The sequence below is a fragment of the Varanus komodoensis genome, unplaced genomic scaffold (genome assembly GCF_004798865.1).
Source record: "Varanus komodoensis strain SLA01 unplaced genomic scaffold, ASM479886v1 scaffold13_1, whole genome shotgun sequence".
Taxonomy (NCBI): Eukaryota; Metazoa; Chordata; class Lepidosauria; order Squamata; family Varanidae; genus Varanus; species Varanus komodoensis.
Genome location: NW_025335408.1, coordinates 11884500 through 11904332, shown reverse-complemented (window position 1 = coordinate 11904332; position 19833 = coordinate 11884500). Strand labels below are relative to the sequence as shown.

At 44.4% G+C, this 19833-nt stretch overlaps 1 protein-coding gene across 3 annotated transcripts in view; it reads left to right on the top strand.

The window, feature by feature from the left end:
• The first annotated feature begins 3959 nt into the window (after positions 1-3959).
• The window catches only part of AASS (aminoadipate-semialdehyde synthase), a 39917-nt gene continuing 24043 nt past the window's right edge, over positions 3960-19833 (top strand). For 2 of the 3 annotated variants that reach the window (XM_044422993.1, XM_044422992.1), the window contains exons 1-11: positions 4110-8732; positions 8931-9152; positions 10417-10593; positions 12284-12368; positions 13201-13268; positions 13350-13496; positions 14730-14808; positions 15335-15462; positions 16461-16609; positions 18800-18922; positions 19486-19597. In XM_044422993.1, coding sequence (XP_044278928.1) covers positions 8673-8732; positions 8931-9152; positions 10417-10593; positions 12284-12368; positions 13201-13268; positions 13350-13496; positions 14730-14808; positions 15335-15462; positions 16461-16609; positions 18800-18922; positions 19486-19597 — 1350 coding nt within the window. In that variant the 5' untranslated portion in view covers positions 4110-8672. The other variant, XM_044422994.1, reaches the window with a different exon arrangement.

Genomic DNA, 19833 nt, shown 5'->3' with positions numbered 1-19833 from the left:
TGGACTTCATGGCTGAGTGGGGCCCTGATTGTGGGTCTTCCCATTCACAATCCAGTGCTCTACACCCTCTGTTGCACCTACCACCAACTACGGATACAGTAATCTTTGTCTGAAATAAAATCACCGAGGATTGTGATGTGTCAACTGTTCTGAAAAAGGAAAGTCCTGCTGAGTTAAAGGCAGCGTGGGAAAGTCTTGCTTCTTTTTTTTGGGTGGGGAGGATGATAGGAGTATCCATAAAATGTAGGTAGGATACCATATATTCAAAAGCCACTGTATGCTAATCCTCCATGGATTTGTCTAATCTGGCTTTAAAGCCATTTTGATTAGTTTAGCATCTCACCTTCTGGCAGTTAATGATTTCTTTCTCCATTTTCAAATCTACTGGCAATCTCTTTTCTAGATAGTTTTATCCTATATTTTTACAGGAAAAAAAAAATCTCTTAAAGCTGCTCACAAAGGCTAATACTCAATACACAGTGCCACTGTTGGGCACCATACATTGGTGAAAACAAACAACAGGCCCTGTCCATGGGCTTTCAAACTAAAAGCCCAAAACTTACAAGGGGAGGAGAGTTGTTTGACCCAATGCCAGGGTGAAGACATGAATTGCTAACAGGCAATGCTATCCAACTAGGACTAGGGAGAGCTTTCCTTGTCGTTTTTCTTAATGCAGGGATGCGCAAGCATTTCAGTCGTGAGGCTGCATGTGATGCTGGGTTGGGACAGATGGGTGCACACAGATGTTTTCTCTCTCTTCCCCCCCCCCATACACCTCCCAGCAATCCGTAGGAAGATTTCGGGGGGACAGGAGCCTTCCTTCTGTCAGCTCCCCAGCCATCCTGATGCAGACAGTCCTTTCCTCAGTACTAGCTGCAGTGAAAAAGCAATCTGTATGAAGATTGCTGAGTAGGACTTGGAGGCTGCAGATGGAAAGTCATTTGGCTTAGGTATGTCAGGAGGGCCACAAGAAAGACCATAAAAGGATGGATGAGACTAAAGGCTGTGCCTCTCCATCTTATTGGGATGCAGATGGTTCAAAATTCTCATGGTCTGTGCCAGTGATGGCAAACCTATGGCACACGTGCCACAGCGGGCACACAGAGCCCTCTCTGTCGGCACATGAGCCAAGTCACCCCAGCATCGCCCCAGCAGCCCAGCATCAGATAACAGCACACACAGGGGCCATGCGCCTGCTCGGAAAGGAGTAGTGGCACCAGGCGATGATGTCACAAGCCACGACTCATTAGCCACGACTCGTCCAAGCTTTCGCATGGCCGGTCAGTGCGCTGCCAAGGATTTATATATATTTGCTTGGATTGGCTGCGAGTTGTTTTTTGTAAACTAAAACCTCAGTATTCAGGTTTTATTGCAGTGTTGGCACTTTGTGATAAATAAGTGGGTTTTGGGTTGCAGTTTGGGCAATCGGTCTCTATCACTGGTCTATGCCTAGTAACATGAGGTGAGCAGAGAGTTCACCTGGCAAGGAGAAGAGAACGAAGCCTGCAGTCTTATATTTATCTAGGAGAAAGCCCAATGGAACTCAGTGAGATTTGGTTCTCAGAATACACATATAGCAAGAGTCACGTATAAGAGTCATAGAGCAGACCTACCTTATGTTGCAGTTCCCAACAGGTGGCTCATTTCCTGACCGATGGCTGATTATTTCCTCCTTGCTGTGATATTCTCCCTAGACGGAGGGGTTTCTGTCCTTGGTCCATGACATTAGGGTGTTCTATTTCCTCTTGACTGGTGTTGCAAGGTTGTTGTTTGGAGTCTTGGTTCATCCTGTGCCTCAGGCAGATAGGGATACTGAGTCTCCAGTTCCTCCACTGTGCAGTATGCTTACTAGCACTGTGGCTAAAGCTAACCTCAGATGCCTTCCTGGTGTAGGTTTACCCCTTTGATAACCCTCAATAAGGAAAAGTGAGGGAGCACCTTCTCTCATGCATTCCTTCCCGATTGTGAAGCCCACCTTCAGAGGCTTTTTTTCTGGATCCCACTACCTTTAGTGAGTGGTGCAATGAGTGGCTATCAGAGAATGAATCCCCAGTACTGAATCTCCATCTGCACCACTGTCTGTGAAATGCCCTTCCAAAAGTAACAAGGGTACAGCCATTTTTTAAACAGTGTATTGAAGCTTAATTCTCTTACTACCAGGAACTAAGCCTTAACAAAAGGATTCTAATCCTTTTTTTTTTTTTTTTTGGCGGGGTGCACAAAAGTTGAACAACTACCCAGCCATCAGTGGTTGAGGGAAAGAGTGCATCGCTCCCGAATACTGGCTGGATGGCAGGGTTTGTGTCTGACCATTAGGTTTCCTGCCCTGCTGCATTTAGACATCCTCCTGCTCCAGCAGTCATTTCTTTAATTCTTAGCATTTCTGCTGGCTCTTTAATAACTTTTGGTATTTGAAATAGTTTAGGGCACTTTCCTATGAAAGGTTAGACATAAAAACAGTTGAAAAACTCCCAGAATAGCCCATCTGGAAGCATGCTAGAGCATACTAGAAATTCTAATACTTGGTCTAAAATTGCATAGGATTGTCCCTTTAATAATGTATTCTTTTTCTTTTCTATAACACCCAAAAACCAAAGCACGCTGAGAAGTTCGCAATGGTTGTATTTATTGTTTTATGACTGTAAACCACACTGATGGCATCAGCCAGGTGAGTGGCATATAACTATAATAATTACATCATAAGAAATAAACAGAAATCAATGCCACATTGTTGACTTAAAAAACCCCCTGTCCATTCATTGTAGTCTACATAATTCCCAACATCACATTTCCAACGTGCTTTTTCTAAGTCTAGTTAGCTGAGCCAGGGTCAAGCTAATAAGCTTTGCACATCCTGCTGTTTTACAGAGACAGAGCTGAATTGCAAATGAGATTTGCAGTTTTTCTGGCACTAGAATAAGAGTTCTATTTATTAGTCATGGATTTTTTAAAGTTAAAACTAGGGCTTGTTAAGGGTGTTTGCTTATCAGAATATAACTTTGTCTAAACTTCCCTTTGCAAGTTAACAGGTCAATCTGGTCAAAATGCAGTGTTTCAGCACATGAATGATTAGGCGTATTACATCTTTTAAGATGTGATAGATGCTTGCAATTCCCTTGGTACTATAGTGTGGCATCTCATTAACTGGTCCAGTTTAATTATTTTCAGCTCTAATTTTTTATTTATTTCATTGATTCTATCTACATCGGCGACCTTTTATCCAAGGAACTCAGAGTGGGTCTCGCACTGCATTTTATCACCGTACAGGAGATTAGTGTAACAGAGTCACTGGTGCAAAAAACTCAGAGGGCTTCGTGACTGGCTAGGGACTGAAACTAGGATCTCTTAGTCCTTCAGTCAGGAATAGGCAACCTTGAGTCCTCCAAACGTATTGAACGACAGCTTGTTATTCCAGGCCATTGGGCATGCTGGCTGGGGCTGATGTGATTTGAAGTTCAAAACACAAGGAGGCACAAGATCAAGGAAGACTTGTCATTATATATCACTTTAGCTCTCAAATTTAGGCTTCACGAGGTCTAACAATGGAAAATTCTCTGTAAGGAAAGTCATGACACTGTTTATGAGGCTGCTAGTTAAGCTCTTAAGAAGGCGAGATCTCCGTATGTATAGTTCAGCCTTTCGCAACCTGGCACCTTCCAGTTGTTTCGCACTACATTTCCACTCAAGCCCCGCCAGCGTCGTCAATGGCGGTGCTTGACGAATGCATGACGGGAGTCGTAGTCCGACCCCTCGGGAGGGCGTCAGGTCGTGAAAGCGGCAGCTGGAATCTTTTTGGGCGAAGCGGTTAGAACGCACAAAGGACAGGAGAAAGCCGCGCAGTGACGTCACGCCAGACAGCCACTCCGACTCGCGGAAGGGGAAGGTGGCACCCGGGAGGTCGCACGGGATTGGCTGCCGGCGGGGGAGGCATTCTCCCTCCCCTCCGCTCGCCCCGCTCCTAGTCCTGCGAATAGTTGCCGCTTGATGGGCAGCCGGCTGCTCGCGCTGGTGCCGCGTCAGGGCTGTTCTCACTGGGAAGCGTAGCTGCGGGAGCGCCGCTCTCTCGGCTCGGCTCGGCTCGGCTCGGCTGTGCCTTCCAGGTAGGTGAGGAGGAAGGGCGCAGGGACTCTGCGGACGACGGCTTTGTGGCGAGAAGCTGCCGCCGCCGGAGGATCTGTGCAGCTGGGGCCTAGGCACCTCCACGGATCCCGGGAGCACATGCTGCTGTCGCTGCCATTCCTGCTCCAGATCGTGCCGCGTGGTCTAGAGCCAGGCTTTTCCTGGCATCCTCTCGCCTAGGCCTCTGGGGGAAAGCAGAGGGACCCGGGCGAGGACCAGTCTCCTCCTGGCTAATCCTGCCTTACGTTTAACCGGGCGTTCCGACAGCGCTCTCTTAACCTCATCGCCTTTCCTCGTTTCTCTTCGGTCTGTCAAGCAACTGTTCTCAGGCTGATCTGCCCCAGATCTGTTGGGCTACAGTTCCCAAAATCCCCGAGGCACCTTGCTGGGGAATGTTCCTCCATCCGGTACTGGAACACACCTCCCGGGACACGCATAAACACCTTGCACTTTGCAAATTGTGGCCCATCATTTCAGATGGGGAAGGCGGCTGTTTTAAGCAACTTACACTCAGGGAGGGAATGTGTTTTCTCCAAATGAGGTGTTCTTTGCAGGTAATTTAGTTGTCCAAATTCCTGCCCCAAGACTGTTCTGGAGTAAGTTTTCTGTAGACCAGTGTATCTTGATTGGTGGCCCACTTTATTAAAAGACAACAAAAACTGGTGATTCATTCTAAGTAGTGATGGAGAACTTGTTGATCTCCAGAAGTTGTTGGACTGCAGCTCCCATTATCCCCCACCAATTGGCAGTGCTGGTTGGGATGGATGGAATTAGCCTGAGGGTGAATTAAGTTTTCTGTCTGACTTTTCTGGTAGACAACATTTGCAGCTGATTTAGACAGTTCCAGATAAAATGTGACTACACACTTAACATAGTTTTAGTACCAGGGATTACTTGAACAACCTTTTTGTAGTCACAGTGAGGGTGGCTAGGAATGTGGATTCTTCTATCTTCCATTGCATGTATATTGTTTTGCAGATTAGGTAGGAAGCTTGTTTTCTGAGCTCCCTCCTAGTTTAAGAATAACTTGTTATGTTCCCAGTTACTGCCTTTAGTACTTTTTGGGTATGGCTGCTTGTCTACAGAACAAATTTTAGTACAACAGCTTCCCGGGACACAGGGCTGTCATCTTTGTTTCTTGACTTTCTTGTAATCTGTTAGCTTGTCGTGCAAGCGTTATCCATCCTACCACTTATTCATGTGACAGAGAAAACTTTCCATTTCTGCCACCGTTAAGCACAGAAGCCCTGGGTAGATTTGGAAGGGTCTTTGCTAGGGGTCATAGTTGACCTCTGCTAAGAAGAAATATTTGAGCTTGACAATACACATCATGTGTTTTGTTTCATTCTTGGTTGTCATAAAAGGCATCTTGCATTAAAAGTGTTTTTAAAATGTGTTAAAATACCATATATGGGATGGTGGGAGACAGGAAGGCCTGGAAGAATGTTGTCCATGGGGTTGTGATGGGTTGGATGCGACTTCGCGACTAAAAACATTTCTCATGTAGTCCTTAAAAAGCCAAGCGGAGTGAGGCATATGACAATGCAGTTTACACTAGTCCGGTAGCAATGCTGTAGCCGAGGGTCAGAAGCTTGTGGTGCTGAGCTCAGTGGGACTGAGATGGGTGCAGTGGTTCTGATGAAGTTTACTTCTCATTTGCCCTTCCAAGAACAACTGCTTTTTTGCAATAAATGAGAAATTGAGGAAGGGACACCAAATAACTGAGAATAAGTACATGGAGCTGTCTTGTCCTGATAGCTGTAATAGTCAAATGGTTAAAACTGCCTTGTTCGTGTCCATGCCTATAGTTCTCTATGTATATTCCAATAGTTCTGCTTCTAAAAGTACTATTTGATTTTTCCTTGAGGACTATCAGATAAAGAACAGAATGCCAGTAGATCTTATTTTAAATCAGAGTGCTACGCAGCCTTGTTCCTAGCCTGATGGCATCGCCAAGCCAAACAGTTACAAAATGACAGTTTGTAGTTTTACATTGTTTGCTCATGCAGAAAATGAATGTTTTACATGTGAATACACAATCACAATTGCAAATCCCCATCCTCTGACCAGCTTGGTATGTAAAACAACAGTGATGTCAGTTTCATGCCTAGTTCAAATAGTTCTTTGGGTTTTATCTCCAAATAACCACTGTCCAAATTACCACTAGCTGTCGAAAGGCAGTGCTTGTTTCAAAGCAAAGCAGTGTGGTTGCTAAAGTGATAACTAAGCTGTGTGGAAGTATTTTGGGATGTATTGGGTAAGAATATCTTGGGTGCTATACCTATAAAGTTGGTTGCAAATTTTGTTTTTATAATGTAAGACAAAGGCCAGGGTTTCACATTCCTTATGTTTATACATGCAGAAGTACAGCTCATGCTTTGAACAATGCAGTTGGAAAGGCCTTGCAAGCCAAATAGGCTAAGTACCTGCTCTGTGAAGGTACAGAAGTGATCCAGAGGCAGAGATGGTGGTCCTCTCCCTACATGGAGGTCCTTCAGCAGCCCACTAGGCAACTGTCAAACTGTGGTTGTTATCAAGATGTTTAACCAAAGTCTGTCCTTCTGTAGGTTAGGTCTAGTCCTGTTTTGAGGGGCAGCCTCCTTCAGTTTTTGAAGAGAGTTTCTTCACGTGAGGGCTGCAGTGGGTTGCGTCCAGCAATGTTGTTCTGTTGAAGTATTCCATTAGTGAAGCTGGGAGAAGGGAGATACCTCCTCCTCAACCCACCCCTGAGCGATCTGCAGCTTAGCATCTAGTCCAAAGGATTTGAAAATGTCCTGGAGTAGATTTTTGGAAGGGACACTGAGAAGAGGGCATCCCAGTGCATGAGCAGGCACCCACTAGTGCAATGTGGGGTTGCATCCACAGCCTCACACCTGCTCCACCTTGATCAGTCCTTTCTTTATCACTGGGAGTAGGCTTGGAGCAAGGGAGGGAAATCTGTGGCCTTCCACGTAATGGTAAGCTAAGGTTCCCTTCATCCTTATCACGGGCCATGCTGGCTGGAGCTTATGGGAGCTGAAGCACCTCTGGAATGTCACATGTCACTCACTCCAGACTACTTGTGGCATAAACTTTGAAGCTCCTGTTTTTTCATGCACTACTTACCACTTTTCTTCCTGTCCTTTGTTGGGCTTGCTCTCAGTTCCTGGCAGGTGCTCATTAAGAACCACTTGCTGTGCAGAGGTAATATATGCCAAATTTAGTCTAATTTAAGTCCCATTCATTTGCACTGTGTACTCTAAGTAGGACTAACCTTGGATGCAACCCTTTGTTCTGCTTCTGCTCACAGTTTGTGGTGGCCGGAGGGACTGAAATAAGGAGGCTTTTACCTGCACAAGCATCTCATGGTTCTACCTTTTTGTGAATACATTTAACTTGAAAATTGCCTCTTCAATCAAGTATGGTTGTATTTGTAAAGGAATTACATTGCTGTTCAAAAACCCAGCAAACCAGCATCAAGTGAATAACGTTACAACAACATAACATAACATAAACTTCTAATGTAATGCACTTATAGGATGCACGCTCTTTTTCTAGGAACAAAGCAGTTCAGAAGATCAGCATGTGAGTCTGAGCATACGTGCAGTTGAATACTTTGGACTGATGTCAGTTTGGGACACATTCTTGGTTTCCATGAGTGTCCCGAACTGCTCGGGTCCATTGATCCAGCTCTATCACCCTGTGTCGTGTAACACCTTTTAGTAGTCAAGTCAGAGCTCTGGCTGCATCTAGATTAGATTGTTGTAATGCATTCTGTGCAGGTCCAGGATAGTAGGTGTCTTGGAGACTCTTTGGAAGTGTCCGCTGGTTCGAAATACCGCTGCTAGGCTATTAACCGGAACAAACTTCAGTGAATGCAAATATGAAATTTATTCCCCAGATGCCAAACTGTCTCTGCCACAGTTCAAGATTGGTTGTCACATGGAATGGACTAAAAGTCTCAGTACCTGAGTAACTGAAAGACTGTCTTTTCCTACATGTAGTTGCCAATGTAAAGGCTCTTCTCTCAGCAAAGACATCAGATTGTTAGAGGCTGTTCTCTCAGCAAAGGGAGTGATGTGGATTTCTTGGAAACTGAAAACAGCACTTCTCTTACACTCTTTAAATATAAGGAGAAAGGAGAAATTCATGAAAACTGTTGGTACCCAGATAAATTTGTGCACCCCAAAGAGTTATCATGATATGCTGACACCCAGTCATCTTTTACTTGGAACTGCCAAGCTTCTCCAGTATTGTGTACAACTGCTATCAATTCATTATTAAGTAATGAATATATGAAATGAAAAGTGCTGAAGATAAAGCACTGGAAATTTTTCTGCCTCACAGTACTGCCCTGTAGGTGAAAAACTAGCCAAGCAGAAAGAAAAGTGCAATTGGTCTGCTGAGCTCTTTCAATTTGCTGGCAGTCATTTTGACATGGGAAGCATTAACAATTGTTTCTCAGCATTCTTGTTAACAGGTTACCTGTTCATTCTTTTGATGTCTTAGGAACTCCAGTTGTTCCAAAAAATGTGATAAGTGGAGAAAGGGCTTTCTACTGTGGTGCCCAGTACATGGAATCCTTCCCCAGAGAGATTCAGTTTGGGCGATTTCTGTATCTTCTGGAACAATGGGTAATTGGCAGCATGCTGTTAATTATGGCTTCTGTGCTGTTCCTTATGTTAAATCATAACTGTCTTGGTTTTACAGCAGAATTCTAAGGAGAACAAACAGACCTTTCATCCCCCTTGTTTCTTTTCATTTTGCACAACTGTGACTTTCGAAGCAGCTTATGTTGCCTGCCTTGTTTACTTTGTCTCTGCCATTGTCAGGTTTTTACCATGCTCCGAACATTCAGGTGTACTGGTGGTAGGTTCGAGAGCCACCTTTCAAGGTGGCAGCATTATCACAAATCTGTCCTGGCCATCAGGAGGGAGGATGTCAATGCCTGGGAGAGAAGAGCCCCCCTGGCTCCACGGCATGTCAAGCTCTTAACCAACCTGGGGTACAAAGTCTTGGTGCAGCCGTCCAATCGGCGGTCCATCCATGAAAAGGTTAGTACCGATGTACTTGTGATGTGTCTAATGAAATTGAAGATCATAAAAGAATGTGAAAGCTTTTGAGACCTCCACATCCCTTCTTCAGGCCTGATGAAGTAGGTGGTAGTGATGGAAATAGGATAGGGGTAGGGGGCTAATTGGATGTTTTAGCTAGGCTTCCTGCATAGTCAGAGGTCAAAGTAAACTTGCTTGTAATGATGCATAGCTGAGCTACACATCATAGACTTATTTACTTCATATAAGTGTTGTGTAGTCACAATTTGATCAAGACCAGATCACTATGAGAGGGAGAGTTTTATGTTTTCCTCCCATCTGTTTTTCTACTGAATTTCCATACCTATTGGGGTCACCAAGTCTCCCTATTGGAGACTTTTTAAAACTGCTCTGCAGGGAATGTAATTTTGAAATGAAAATGGGTGTGTGTGGAGAGCTTAACCACCCCCGCCCCCCAGAATGGCACAGTTACAGCCTGTATCAAGGCCATACTGGAATAAATATGTTTATTACACTTGGTGTGTAGCTTGGTTCTCTAATTGTACAGACATCCAGGCTAAAGCATCCAATTAGCCTTTTGGAAGAAAGTTTGCAGACTGTGCCACATGATACGGTGATTTTATTTTTTCAGTTTACTGAGGCCACAGGTAAGAAAGAAATGGCAAGTGTTGATCCTCCATTTTTGAAAAACGTAAAACTCTTGAGCATAAGAAGAAAACAGGTAGAGCATGCATTAGTCTTACACGCTGTCTGGAACTGATAGAGCAAAGAATGTCATTTAAATTATTGAGAAATATGGGGAAGGCAGTGCCCGAAGGTTGTGGGGCTATTGCCAGAAATTATGTTAGAGAGGGACTGAGCAGCTGGAAAGGCCTAGGGAAGAAGAAGTGGAAAAAGCAAATGCAGCAGCCAAGGAAAAGTAGAGAGAGTGGGAAGAAAGGTGAAGAGCCAGGAACAGCAAAGGTGAGCCCCTTGTGTAGAAAACTTTAACTGAAACCATCAGTCTCTTATACAAAAATAGTCATTGTTTGATATTGCAGTCTGTTACATCAGGTGTATGTAGATTCATCTAGGACTGGCAGAGGAATGTATAATTGCAAGTCCTGCTTGGTTCCGTGAACCAACTTCCCCACAGCCTTGTGTGGCTCACCTAAGAATTAGTACTTCTTCCTGAGAGAAATGTCTATAGGAACTATCTGAATGTTGTCCACCTTTGTTCCATTTGGTTCAAGATGTTGACATTGCTTCCATTCCCCGTTTGCAGGACTATGTGAAAGCTGGTGGTATTATACAGGAGGATATTTCAGAGGCCTGCCTGATTGTGGGTGTGAAGAGGCCTCCAGAGGATAAATTAATTCCCAACAAGAACTATGCATTTTTCTCTCACACAATTAAAGCTCAAGAGGCAAATATGTCTCTGTTGGATGAAATCCTAAGCAAGGTAGTACAGTGCTTGACAGAGTTTGCTATCCATTGTTATAACGTCCTTGTGAAATGGGCTACGAGTTCAACGGGCTGAGAATATTTGCAAAGTGTGGTACTGCCTTTCCACAACATGGCAATGAAATACCCATGGAATGTGTCTCAGAACCTTTGAAGGCAAACCCCACACTGGACACAATGCATTGGGTCAACACTTGGCACTTTCAAGCCTCATTGATACCAGTGTGAGGATTTTAGGTTGCAACCCTGTACACACTTGCCTTGGTGTACGTCCTGCTGATTTCAGTGCGGCTTACTACTGAATATACGTGTATAAGTTTGCACTGTTAGGCATGTATTTGATTCTTGCATTGAAACTAAAACATGGGACCAAAGGGTGCTTACCTTTAAATGAATGATGCCCATATTCTTCTGGTAGTACCTTTTTGTTAAGTGTATTTACTATTTACCATATTTTTCGCTCTATAAGTCACGCCTGACCATAAGACGCACCTAGTTTTTAGAGGAGGAAAACAATAAAAAAATATTCTGAATCAAATGGGCACATAATCACAGGCACATTCCCCATCACTTCCCCATGGGCTGCACATCTGACAGTCTTACTGCACACACATATTTGCTCTATAAGACACACAGACATTTCCCCTTCCTTTTGAGGGGGGGGGGAAGTGTGTCTTAAAGAGCAAAAAATACAGTATTTATTTATTTTAAACTTTTGTATGTCGTCACCACATGCCTTGGCATCTCGGGACGGCTCACAATACATACAATTAAAAACAATAAAATGATCTTTATAAATAACAAATTCAATAAAAGATTACATAAGGACAAAAAACTGAAAACAAAAAGAACGACTGTTCAACAATAAAATATTAATTTTTAAAATAGCAATTAAATAAAAAGGTTTTAACCTGGGGCCATGCGCTAACTATGGATGCTATAGATCACATTTTTCTTTACACGAGAAATTGTGGACTCTACAATTGTGGACTGACCCATTCTAGTAGCTGTTCAAGCTCATTGTGGTCATGGAAAGCAAAAAAAGGGCTCACCTATCTTCTCACAGCAGCTTATCTCCTGGGTGGTCAATACCATACGATTAACCTACCATCTAGTTGGACTTGAGCTTGACACTGTATTACGTATCTGATTGCTTAGGACAGTGGTGTCTTCTGCAGCTTTTATTTGGGGGTGGGCATTATCAGATGTTTGCAAGGCAGCAAAGTGGTTCACACTGTCTAACTCTGGAGAACATCTGTACTGTGCTGTATAGAAGAAGATGTACAAAGTGAACTGACACTAAGAAACACTTCATTTTTTGGCTTGGGAGGGCAGAGAGCCTATGTCTAAAACTGCTGATTTCCTCTAATGCCATTTTTCAACTTGTATAATTTTTCATAATTTACACAGTATTCAGCTTGTATGCAAAACAAATACAACTTGAAGAAACAAATACATTTTCCCTACGCAACCACTGTTGAAAAGAAGGCAAATGGAGAGTTCATCTTTTCTTCTCCTCAGGATGGCACGGGATATTCACAGAACATTGTGTTCAATTTTTATATAAGACCTGATTCTGGCATCCATCTAGTTAAGGAGTGGGATTTGCCATAAAAAGGATTGTTTTAGTCTTTTCAAATGAATGTGCTTTACCGGAACATCAATATATACCTTGTTTGTACTTTTAGAACATTCGATTGGTAGATTATGAGAAAATGGTGGATCACCGAGGAGTGCGAGTTGTAGCCTTTGGAAAATGGGCCGGTGTTGCAGGTATTCCGAACAAATATTGATCTTGTGGAAGAAGAATATTATGTGGTATAACTGTTATTGGCTAGTTATCAAGAGGTCAGGATGGAATGGGGAAGAACGTTGCTTTCTCGAGTCTCATGTTGCTTAGCTTACTTGCTTAGATCAATTGTTTCTCCTAAGCAATTGTTTCTCCTAAGCAATGTCACTGGTAATCATGTTCAAGCCTGAAGCAAGCATCAGGCCATAGGTCATGCTATCAGGTTAGGTCAATATTGTCTATTCAGGTTGGCTTTCTAGGATCTTGTACAGGGACCCCACCTGTCAAGTCTCACCTCTTCCTTTTATTTGGAGATGCCGGGGACAGAACCTGGGACTTTCTGCATGTGTTCTACCACAAAACCATCTTCCTGACCCATTCCCCTTGCTCATTTTTTTAAAAAGTAGCACAAGACCAATCCAGTGGTTAACCTGCTACCTTGCTAAATCCAAAGGATTAGCAATAGTTTTTTCAGTGCAATCCTATACATGTCGGTTCAGAAGTAAGTCCAACTGAGTTCAACAAGACTTAATCTCAGGGAAGCACATACAACAGTCTTCTCCAGCTCAGGCCCTTCCATATGTCTTGGATTACAACTCCCCTAATCTCTGAGCATTTTCCTTGTAAACTGGGGCTGATGAGAGCTGTAATCCAAGACATATGGAAGGGCCTGAGCTGGAAAAGGCTGGTGTATAGGATTGCAACTGTGGTCACTTGAGGCACTGTGATTCCATGCCCTCTTCTAATTCTGTTGCTTCTGTCAGCCAAGTGATTCTGTTGCAGAATTAATAACAGTTTCATTTCATTCTTGCGTAGGTATGATCAATATTTTACATGGAATGGGATTAAGATTTCTTGCTCTGGGACATCATACTCCTTTCATGGTAAGGCTATATGCCAAATTCCACGCAAAGCACTAACCTGAAAGACATACTGGCCAACTAATGTTCTGCTTCTGGTTTCAGCACATTGGGATGGCTCATAATTACAGAAACAGCAGCCAGGCCGTGCAGGCAGTTCGAGATGCTGGCTACGAGATTTCCCTAGGCTTGATGCCGAAATCTATTGGGCCCATAACGTTTGTGTTTACAGGCACTGGTAATGTCTCTAAGGTAAGGCGTTCTTCAAAAGTGTAACATTAACTAATTTTTCTCATAGGATTACAGTGTTAGCTAAGAATATTATTCGCGTCAGGAGAGCACATAGCTTTCATAAAACTTTCCAGTGTACAAATTGCATGTTATCTCCCATGTAAAAATAAGGAGATCTAAGTATAGATTGTCTCATGGGGAACACAGGAAGCTGTTTTATGTTGAGCCAGACCACTGTTCCATTTAGCTCAGTACTGAACATAGCCTTCTCCTACTTGGTGCCTACCAAATGTTTTCAGACACTTGATGGGAACTGAAGGCACCATGCTGGGGAAGCTTGGTCCATGATGACTGGCACACAGCTTTGAGAGGAGATCTTTTGCAATACCTAGCTTGAGAAGCCAAGATTTGAGACCTTTTGCACACAAGCTGTATGCTCAGCTCTGTCTCTGAGCCACCATTGAGCCTGAAACCTTTGGAGAAGTGTAAGAAAAGTGAGATATACCTGTAGCTGTCCCTTTCCATCTGGCGTTGCTAGCTGTCTACACTGGACAGTATCTTACGAACTGTCTACTAGAGAGGAAGAGAAGGGAATTGAAATAGAACGGCTGGCACACTCGGTCAGTCATCCCATGAAGCTGATTGGTGGGAGTTTCAGAAGAGATGAAAGGAAGTACTTTTTCACCCAGCACGTCATTAAAACTATGGAATTTCCTTCCACAAAAAGTGGTGATGGCCATCAATTCGGATGGCTTTAAACAGCGGATTGGGCAAATTCATGAAGAAGAAGACTATCAAGGGCTACTAGTCCTAATGATTGTATGTGCTACCCCAAAACTGGAGATAGCATATCTATGTATGCTGGTTGCTGGGGAACATGGGTGGGAGGTGCTGTTGCACCCATGTCCTGTTTGTAGGTTTCCTGTGGGCAGCTGCTAGGCCACTGTGTGAACAGAATGCTGGTCAGGGAGGATCTGGGGTTGATCCATCACAGCTGCTGGCATGGTCTTACATTCTTCATAAGAAAATACGTAGAGAATGAGACAAAGGCAGAGATGGGGAGAGTGCCCCAAAGCTGCAGCAGTGAGCAATGTGGATTTGAATTCACGTATCCCTGGTCCAAGTCCTGTTCCACACCATCCTCTGCAGCACCACAATGCGGCTTATAGAATAGAAATATCGTTACTGTGACTGCCCAATGCCTTGAGTTATTTGTTAAAGCTAACACAGCTCTGGTCATGTTCTTATCTGCAGGGTGCCCAGGAAATGTTTAATGCACTGCCTTGTGAGTTTGTGGAGCCCCATGAGCTAAAGGAGGCCTCTAGAACTGGAGGTACTATTACGCAGTTATGTGTTAGAAACATAGAAACAGAGCGAGTCAGAAGGAGTCTCCCAGACCATCTAGTCTGACCTCCGGCATCAGCCGGCTCCGCTCACAACATGCCCACCATGTGGACATCCACCCTATCCTTGAACACCCACACTGATGGGGCCTCAACGACCGCTCGTGGAAGCCCATTCCACACCCTCGGGGTCCTAACTGTCAGGAAGTGCTTCCTGGCATCCAAATGGAACCTTGGCTCCCTGAGCTTTGCTCCATTGGAGCGGGTCCTGCCTTCCTCTGCAGGGGAGAAGAGGTCTCTACCCATCTCCATGTGACATCCCCTCACATAACTGTGTGTCGCCAGCAGATCCCCTCTGAGTCTCCTCTTCTCCAGGCTGAAGAGACCCAGTTCCCTCAGTCTCGCCTCATACGGCATCCCCTGCAAACTGGCCACCAACCTTGTGGCCCTACACTATGTGTTGTGTTAATGCTCTGTGGTGTCTAGTATTGTCTAACTTCCTGTGCTCCCTGACAGACCTCCGAAAAGTGTATGGTACAGTGCTAAGTCGGCACCACCATCTTGTGAGGAAGAGTGATGGGGTGTACGACCCCGTGGAATACGAGAAACACCCTGAACTCTACACATCTCGGTTTAACACTGATGTGAGTATGGTGTTTTGGGTCTCCAGTTTAGGAGCCTCTTGTCCTCTGAACTGTTTAATTGGAAGTTCCTTGATTGTCCAGACATCAGTGGCCTAAAATACTGGGTTAATTTTGGCACTACATGAATGAAACAAAAAGTAAGCTGATGGTTAACTTGGTCAGGTAGGGGCATCCTGGGGCCATGTGGGGTCCTTGGAAGCCTGTGGTCTGGCCTGCACAGGGAGTCCAGGCCTGCCATTCGGTCCATCAGCATGTTGGGAAGAAGATGGAGCTTTTCTGGAGGAGGTGCATGGAAATGAACCTTCCCCAGCTGTTGTGAGGCTGGGTCAGGTATGCAAGGAAGGGAGGGCCAAATTTCCTATGAAATATATATGTGGTGAGAATAGAGGGAAAACCCTGTATGTGAATGTGGGGGAGGCCAGGGGGATCACCTTCACATACCTGGCTCTGGCCATGCCCACTGACTTGAAGAACACATATTTCTGATGCCCCATGAAGAGGTGAATAGGAAGCCAGAGGAGTCGTGAAGCCAAGTCTCACAGGGACCCAGCACCAGAACTGTTTGATTAGCAGGGGTGCTCACATCATCTGCCGTGTCCGTTCCCATTCCCCTTGAGATTACCCGCAATTCCTCAAAGCGACTGGTAGGAAATGAATTTGATAGCAATGACGAAGTTATTGGCTTAGTCTTGAATGAGCAATCCAGACCCATTAGCTCTCCCAGCGGAGATGAAAACTGCTGGGACTGGTTTGTTATGGAACAATGCAATTGCCAGAATGTTTAGGCTCTCCTTGGGGACGTGACTATGGGGGCCGCTATGATGATTGCCTGCCCTTTAACATGTACCACTGCACCACCGTGTGAGATACACTGTTGGCAGCAAAGTTCCTCTCATATCGCATTTGCTTTGCTTATTGAGTCACACAAGCTAAGAACTAGGATCAGGGGGTTTAACTGTTGCCACAGATGGTAAGGAATGATCGACTTCACTCTACAGATTGCACCATATGCTACTTGCATCATAAATGGGATCTACTGGGAGCCGCACACCCCGCGATTGCTAAGCAGGCAGGATGCACAGAAGCTTCTGACTCCTCTCCGATCTTCTGCTGCTGGGACAGAGGGCTGCCCTGAATTGCCGCACAAGTAAGAAATGCTGGCCTGCAAGAAGGGGCACTGCTGACGCGGTTTGCTTGTGAACAAATATGAGTTCGATTGTAGGTCACAAAGCAGTGGATCTAGACGTGTGCTCGGTAGAATTTGGCTGACACTAGAAGCAGTAAGAGGAACTCCATTTTTCTTCCAGTTCATGATTAGGCAGAAAACAATCCCGTGCACTCCTGCATGCTGGGAGTTGTGGGATTTCATGGACTGGGTAACATTCCCCCACTGGTGAAAGCTAGCTGCACTGGGAAGGTACCGGTTAAAGCACCTGCAGAATCCGCCCTTCAGTTCATTGCTAAGCAATTTTTTCTGAGTATATGGGGTTTTTTTTTAACATGTAACTTGTTTTCATCACTAATGATTTCTGCTCCAGCTTGTTCCAATGTTGGTGTACTTTTACACCGCAGTGAGCTTCCACTGGCAGTAGAAAATACAGATTATGGATTGTGAGTGGTCTTACAGCAAGGAGTTTGGATTGAACTACTACTTAAAAATGGTTAAAACCAGGCCCGTTTGAAGACAAAGCAGCCATGGGGTCCTGATCCTGGGCGCATTTAAGATAGTGCATCCAAGAGCAAAGGGCAATTGGAGAAGCAGTGCTTGGGCTGAAATGGGTGAAGGGCACCAGTCCACACTGGGGGCACGTTCTGGACTAGAGTCCGCTCCTGCTTTTTCTTTTAAGTAAAAGTAGCCAGCTGTAGCCCATTTCCCAAAAATTGTGCATAGCCTGGTGTGCACTAGTGTCTTCGGGACACATGGGGGAAAGGGCAGACAAAAGGGCTTTGCTCTACTGCTGTGGTTCTTCAAAGAGTGAAGCAGCAGTTGCCAGGGGAGTCAGAGAGAGTCCTCAGTGGTTGTTTTCCTTGCTGATGCAGGGATATCCACAGCGACAGCCTCTCTGCTAGGTGGGCAATCCTGCTTCAAAACTTTTAACAAGTGGAAGTCCATTTCACGGCAGTCTCTTCCACAATCAAGCAGCTTCTCCTGTCAGGAAATCCTTCTGTAGTGATTAGGATCAAAACTACAGCTGCAGTTTGTTTACTTCTTTTATTTGATACATTTTTATACCCTGCCTGTAGCCAGTTAGCTCTCTGGATGGTTTACAAACATTTAAAATATGAAACAGACTCCAACATGACAATAAGATAAAACCTAGAACAAGTTACAATCATGATCAGTAAGAACAAAATATATAACCGATAACAGTAATGAACAGAATATGAAACCACTAACAATAATAAACAATTCACACACAGCGTCAATATAATTTATATTGTTGACATACATATATATCTATATCTTTCTATATATATATCTCAACAATTAAATACTGAATAAAAAGGTTAGAGCTTGGTGCTGAAAGGTGTGATGCGTTGGTGGCAGGCACACTTCTCTGGGAAGCTGGTTCTGCAACTGGGGTGCCACTGCTGAAAAGGCCCTTCTTCAAGTAGCCACCTTTCTTGCATCCTTTACAGGTGGCTCCTAGAGAAGGACCTCTGACAGTGACCTTTGGGTCTGGGCAGGCATGTCTGGGAGGAGATGTTCCATCAGATATGCAGGTCCTAAACCATTCAGGGCTTTATATGTCAATGTAAGCACCTTAAAGCCAGCCTGGAGTTCAATTGGTAACCTGTGCAGATGATATAAGACAAGCGTAATATGCTCATGCCTCACAGTTCTTGTTAGGAGGTGAGCTGCCCTGTTTTGAACCAACTGGAGTCTCCAGACCATTTTTAAGGGCACCCCCATGTAAAGCGCATTACAGTAGTCCAAACAAGAGGTTACCAGGCCATGGATCACTGTTGCCAGGCAATGGATATAGTCATACCTGGGGAATGCAAACCATGTATCAAAGTCCTGACATGAGCTATAACAACCGATTTCCAAACGCGGACGATCAAAGGGACCACATTCCCTCGCATGCCACCGAGTCTTGTACAGTCTAGTTAGGAGTCCTCACCTGCCTTGCAGAACTGTAGTTCCCAGGTTTCCCAGGGGAACACAGTTTGTGCTGTAAATCTACTTTGAATAGTCTGGCTGGTTCAGCTGTTGATTTCTCTTGATGCTGTGGGTGGCTGTGCCATTGGGAGTCATACCTTCAGGAGGCTGTAAATTGAAAATGGCTTCTTCACTGTGGATGCTTTTCATTTATTTTTAAATCACCCCTTCTAGACTTGTTGCGATATGCGACATCTCAGCTGACACTGAAGGATCGATAGAATTTATGACGGAGTGTACAACAATCGACAGCCCCTTCTGCATGTATGATGCCGATCAGCACATTATCCATGACAGGTGAGAGACCCTCCCTAATTTGTCTGGGCTTGCTCTTGGGTTAATAACTCTGTTTCAAAGCAGCAGCAACAATTATACTAGGTTGCTTTATTAATGGAGGTGAAAAAAAAAGCCAAAGCTTCTCCCAGCATTTAAAGGCCTGGATCTTTAAGGAGGTTCACAGAAAGTTCCCTGCAGCCTCTCTGGAGAGCTGGAGGTACCCAAGGGGCTGCTGAGGGAAGTGGGGGATGGGAAAATTTCCTTAAGTCAATTTACTTTAAAATCTAAGCTGTCCCTCCTCCAGCAGTCTGCTACATAGTCTAGGAGACCCCCCCCCCCAAAAAAAAACTTCTTGGCCATTTTATGGGGGCAGTAGGTAGAAATGGCTTTATGGAGAAGAAACAATGAGAAACTTTTCCTCTGGACTTTAAGTTATCATCTTAGGTGCAAACCCATGGTGTTACTTCTTTTTCTTCTAACATCTTCTCCCTACCGTTTTATCCTCACAACACCCTTATGAGGTAGGTTAGGCTGATGACTTGCAAAGTATTTGTGAGGTGGAATCAGACTGCTCTGTCTTCCAGTGTGGAGGGATCTGGGATTTTGATGTGTTCAATTGACAACCTGCCAGCTCAGCTTCCTATAGAATCAACAGAATGTTTTGGGGACATGCTCTTTCCTTACATCGAAGAAATGGTAAGTCAGGTATATTTTGTTTTGAACAAATGGGTGCTTACAGGTTTGTAAATTGTGCTGCTTTCAGTCTGCCTTCTCCATTAGAAATCTGCTGTAAAACTTAACTGGCTTTCAAGAAATGTCTGTTCGAAATCTTTTTTACAGTGTTGGTTCTGTTGCATCAATGGTGTAGGATAGATTAAGCAGGATCTTTACAAATAAGATTTCATTGGACAGGTTTTCTTCTCCAGCTCCTC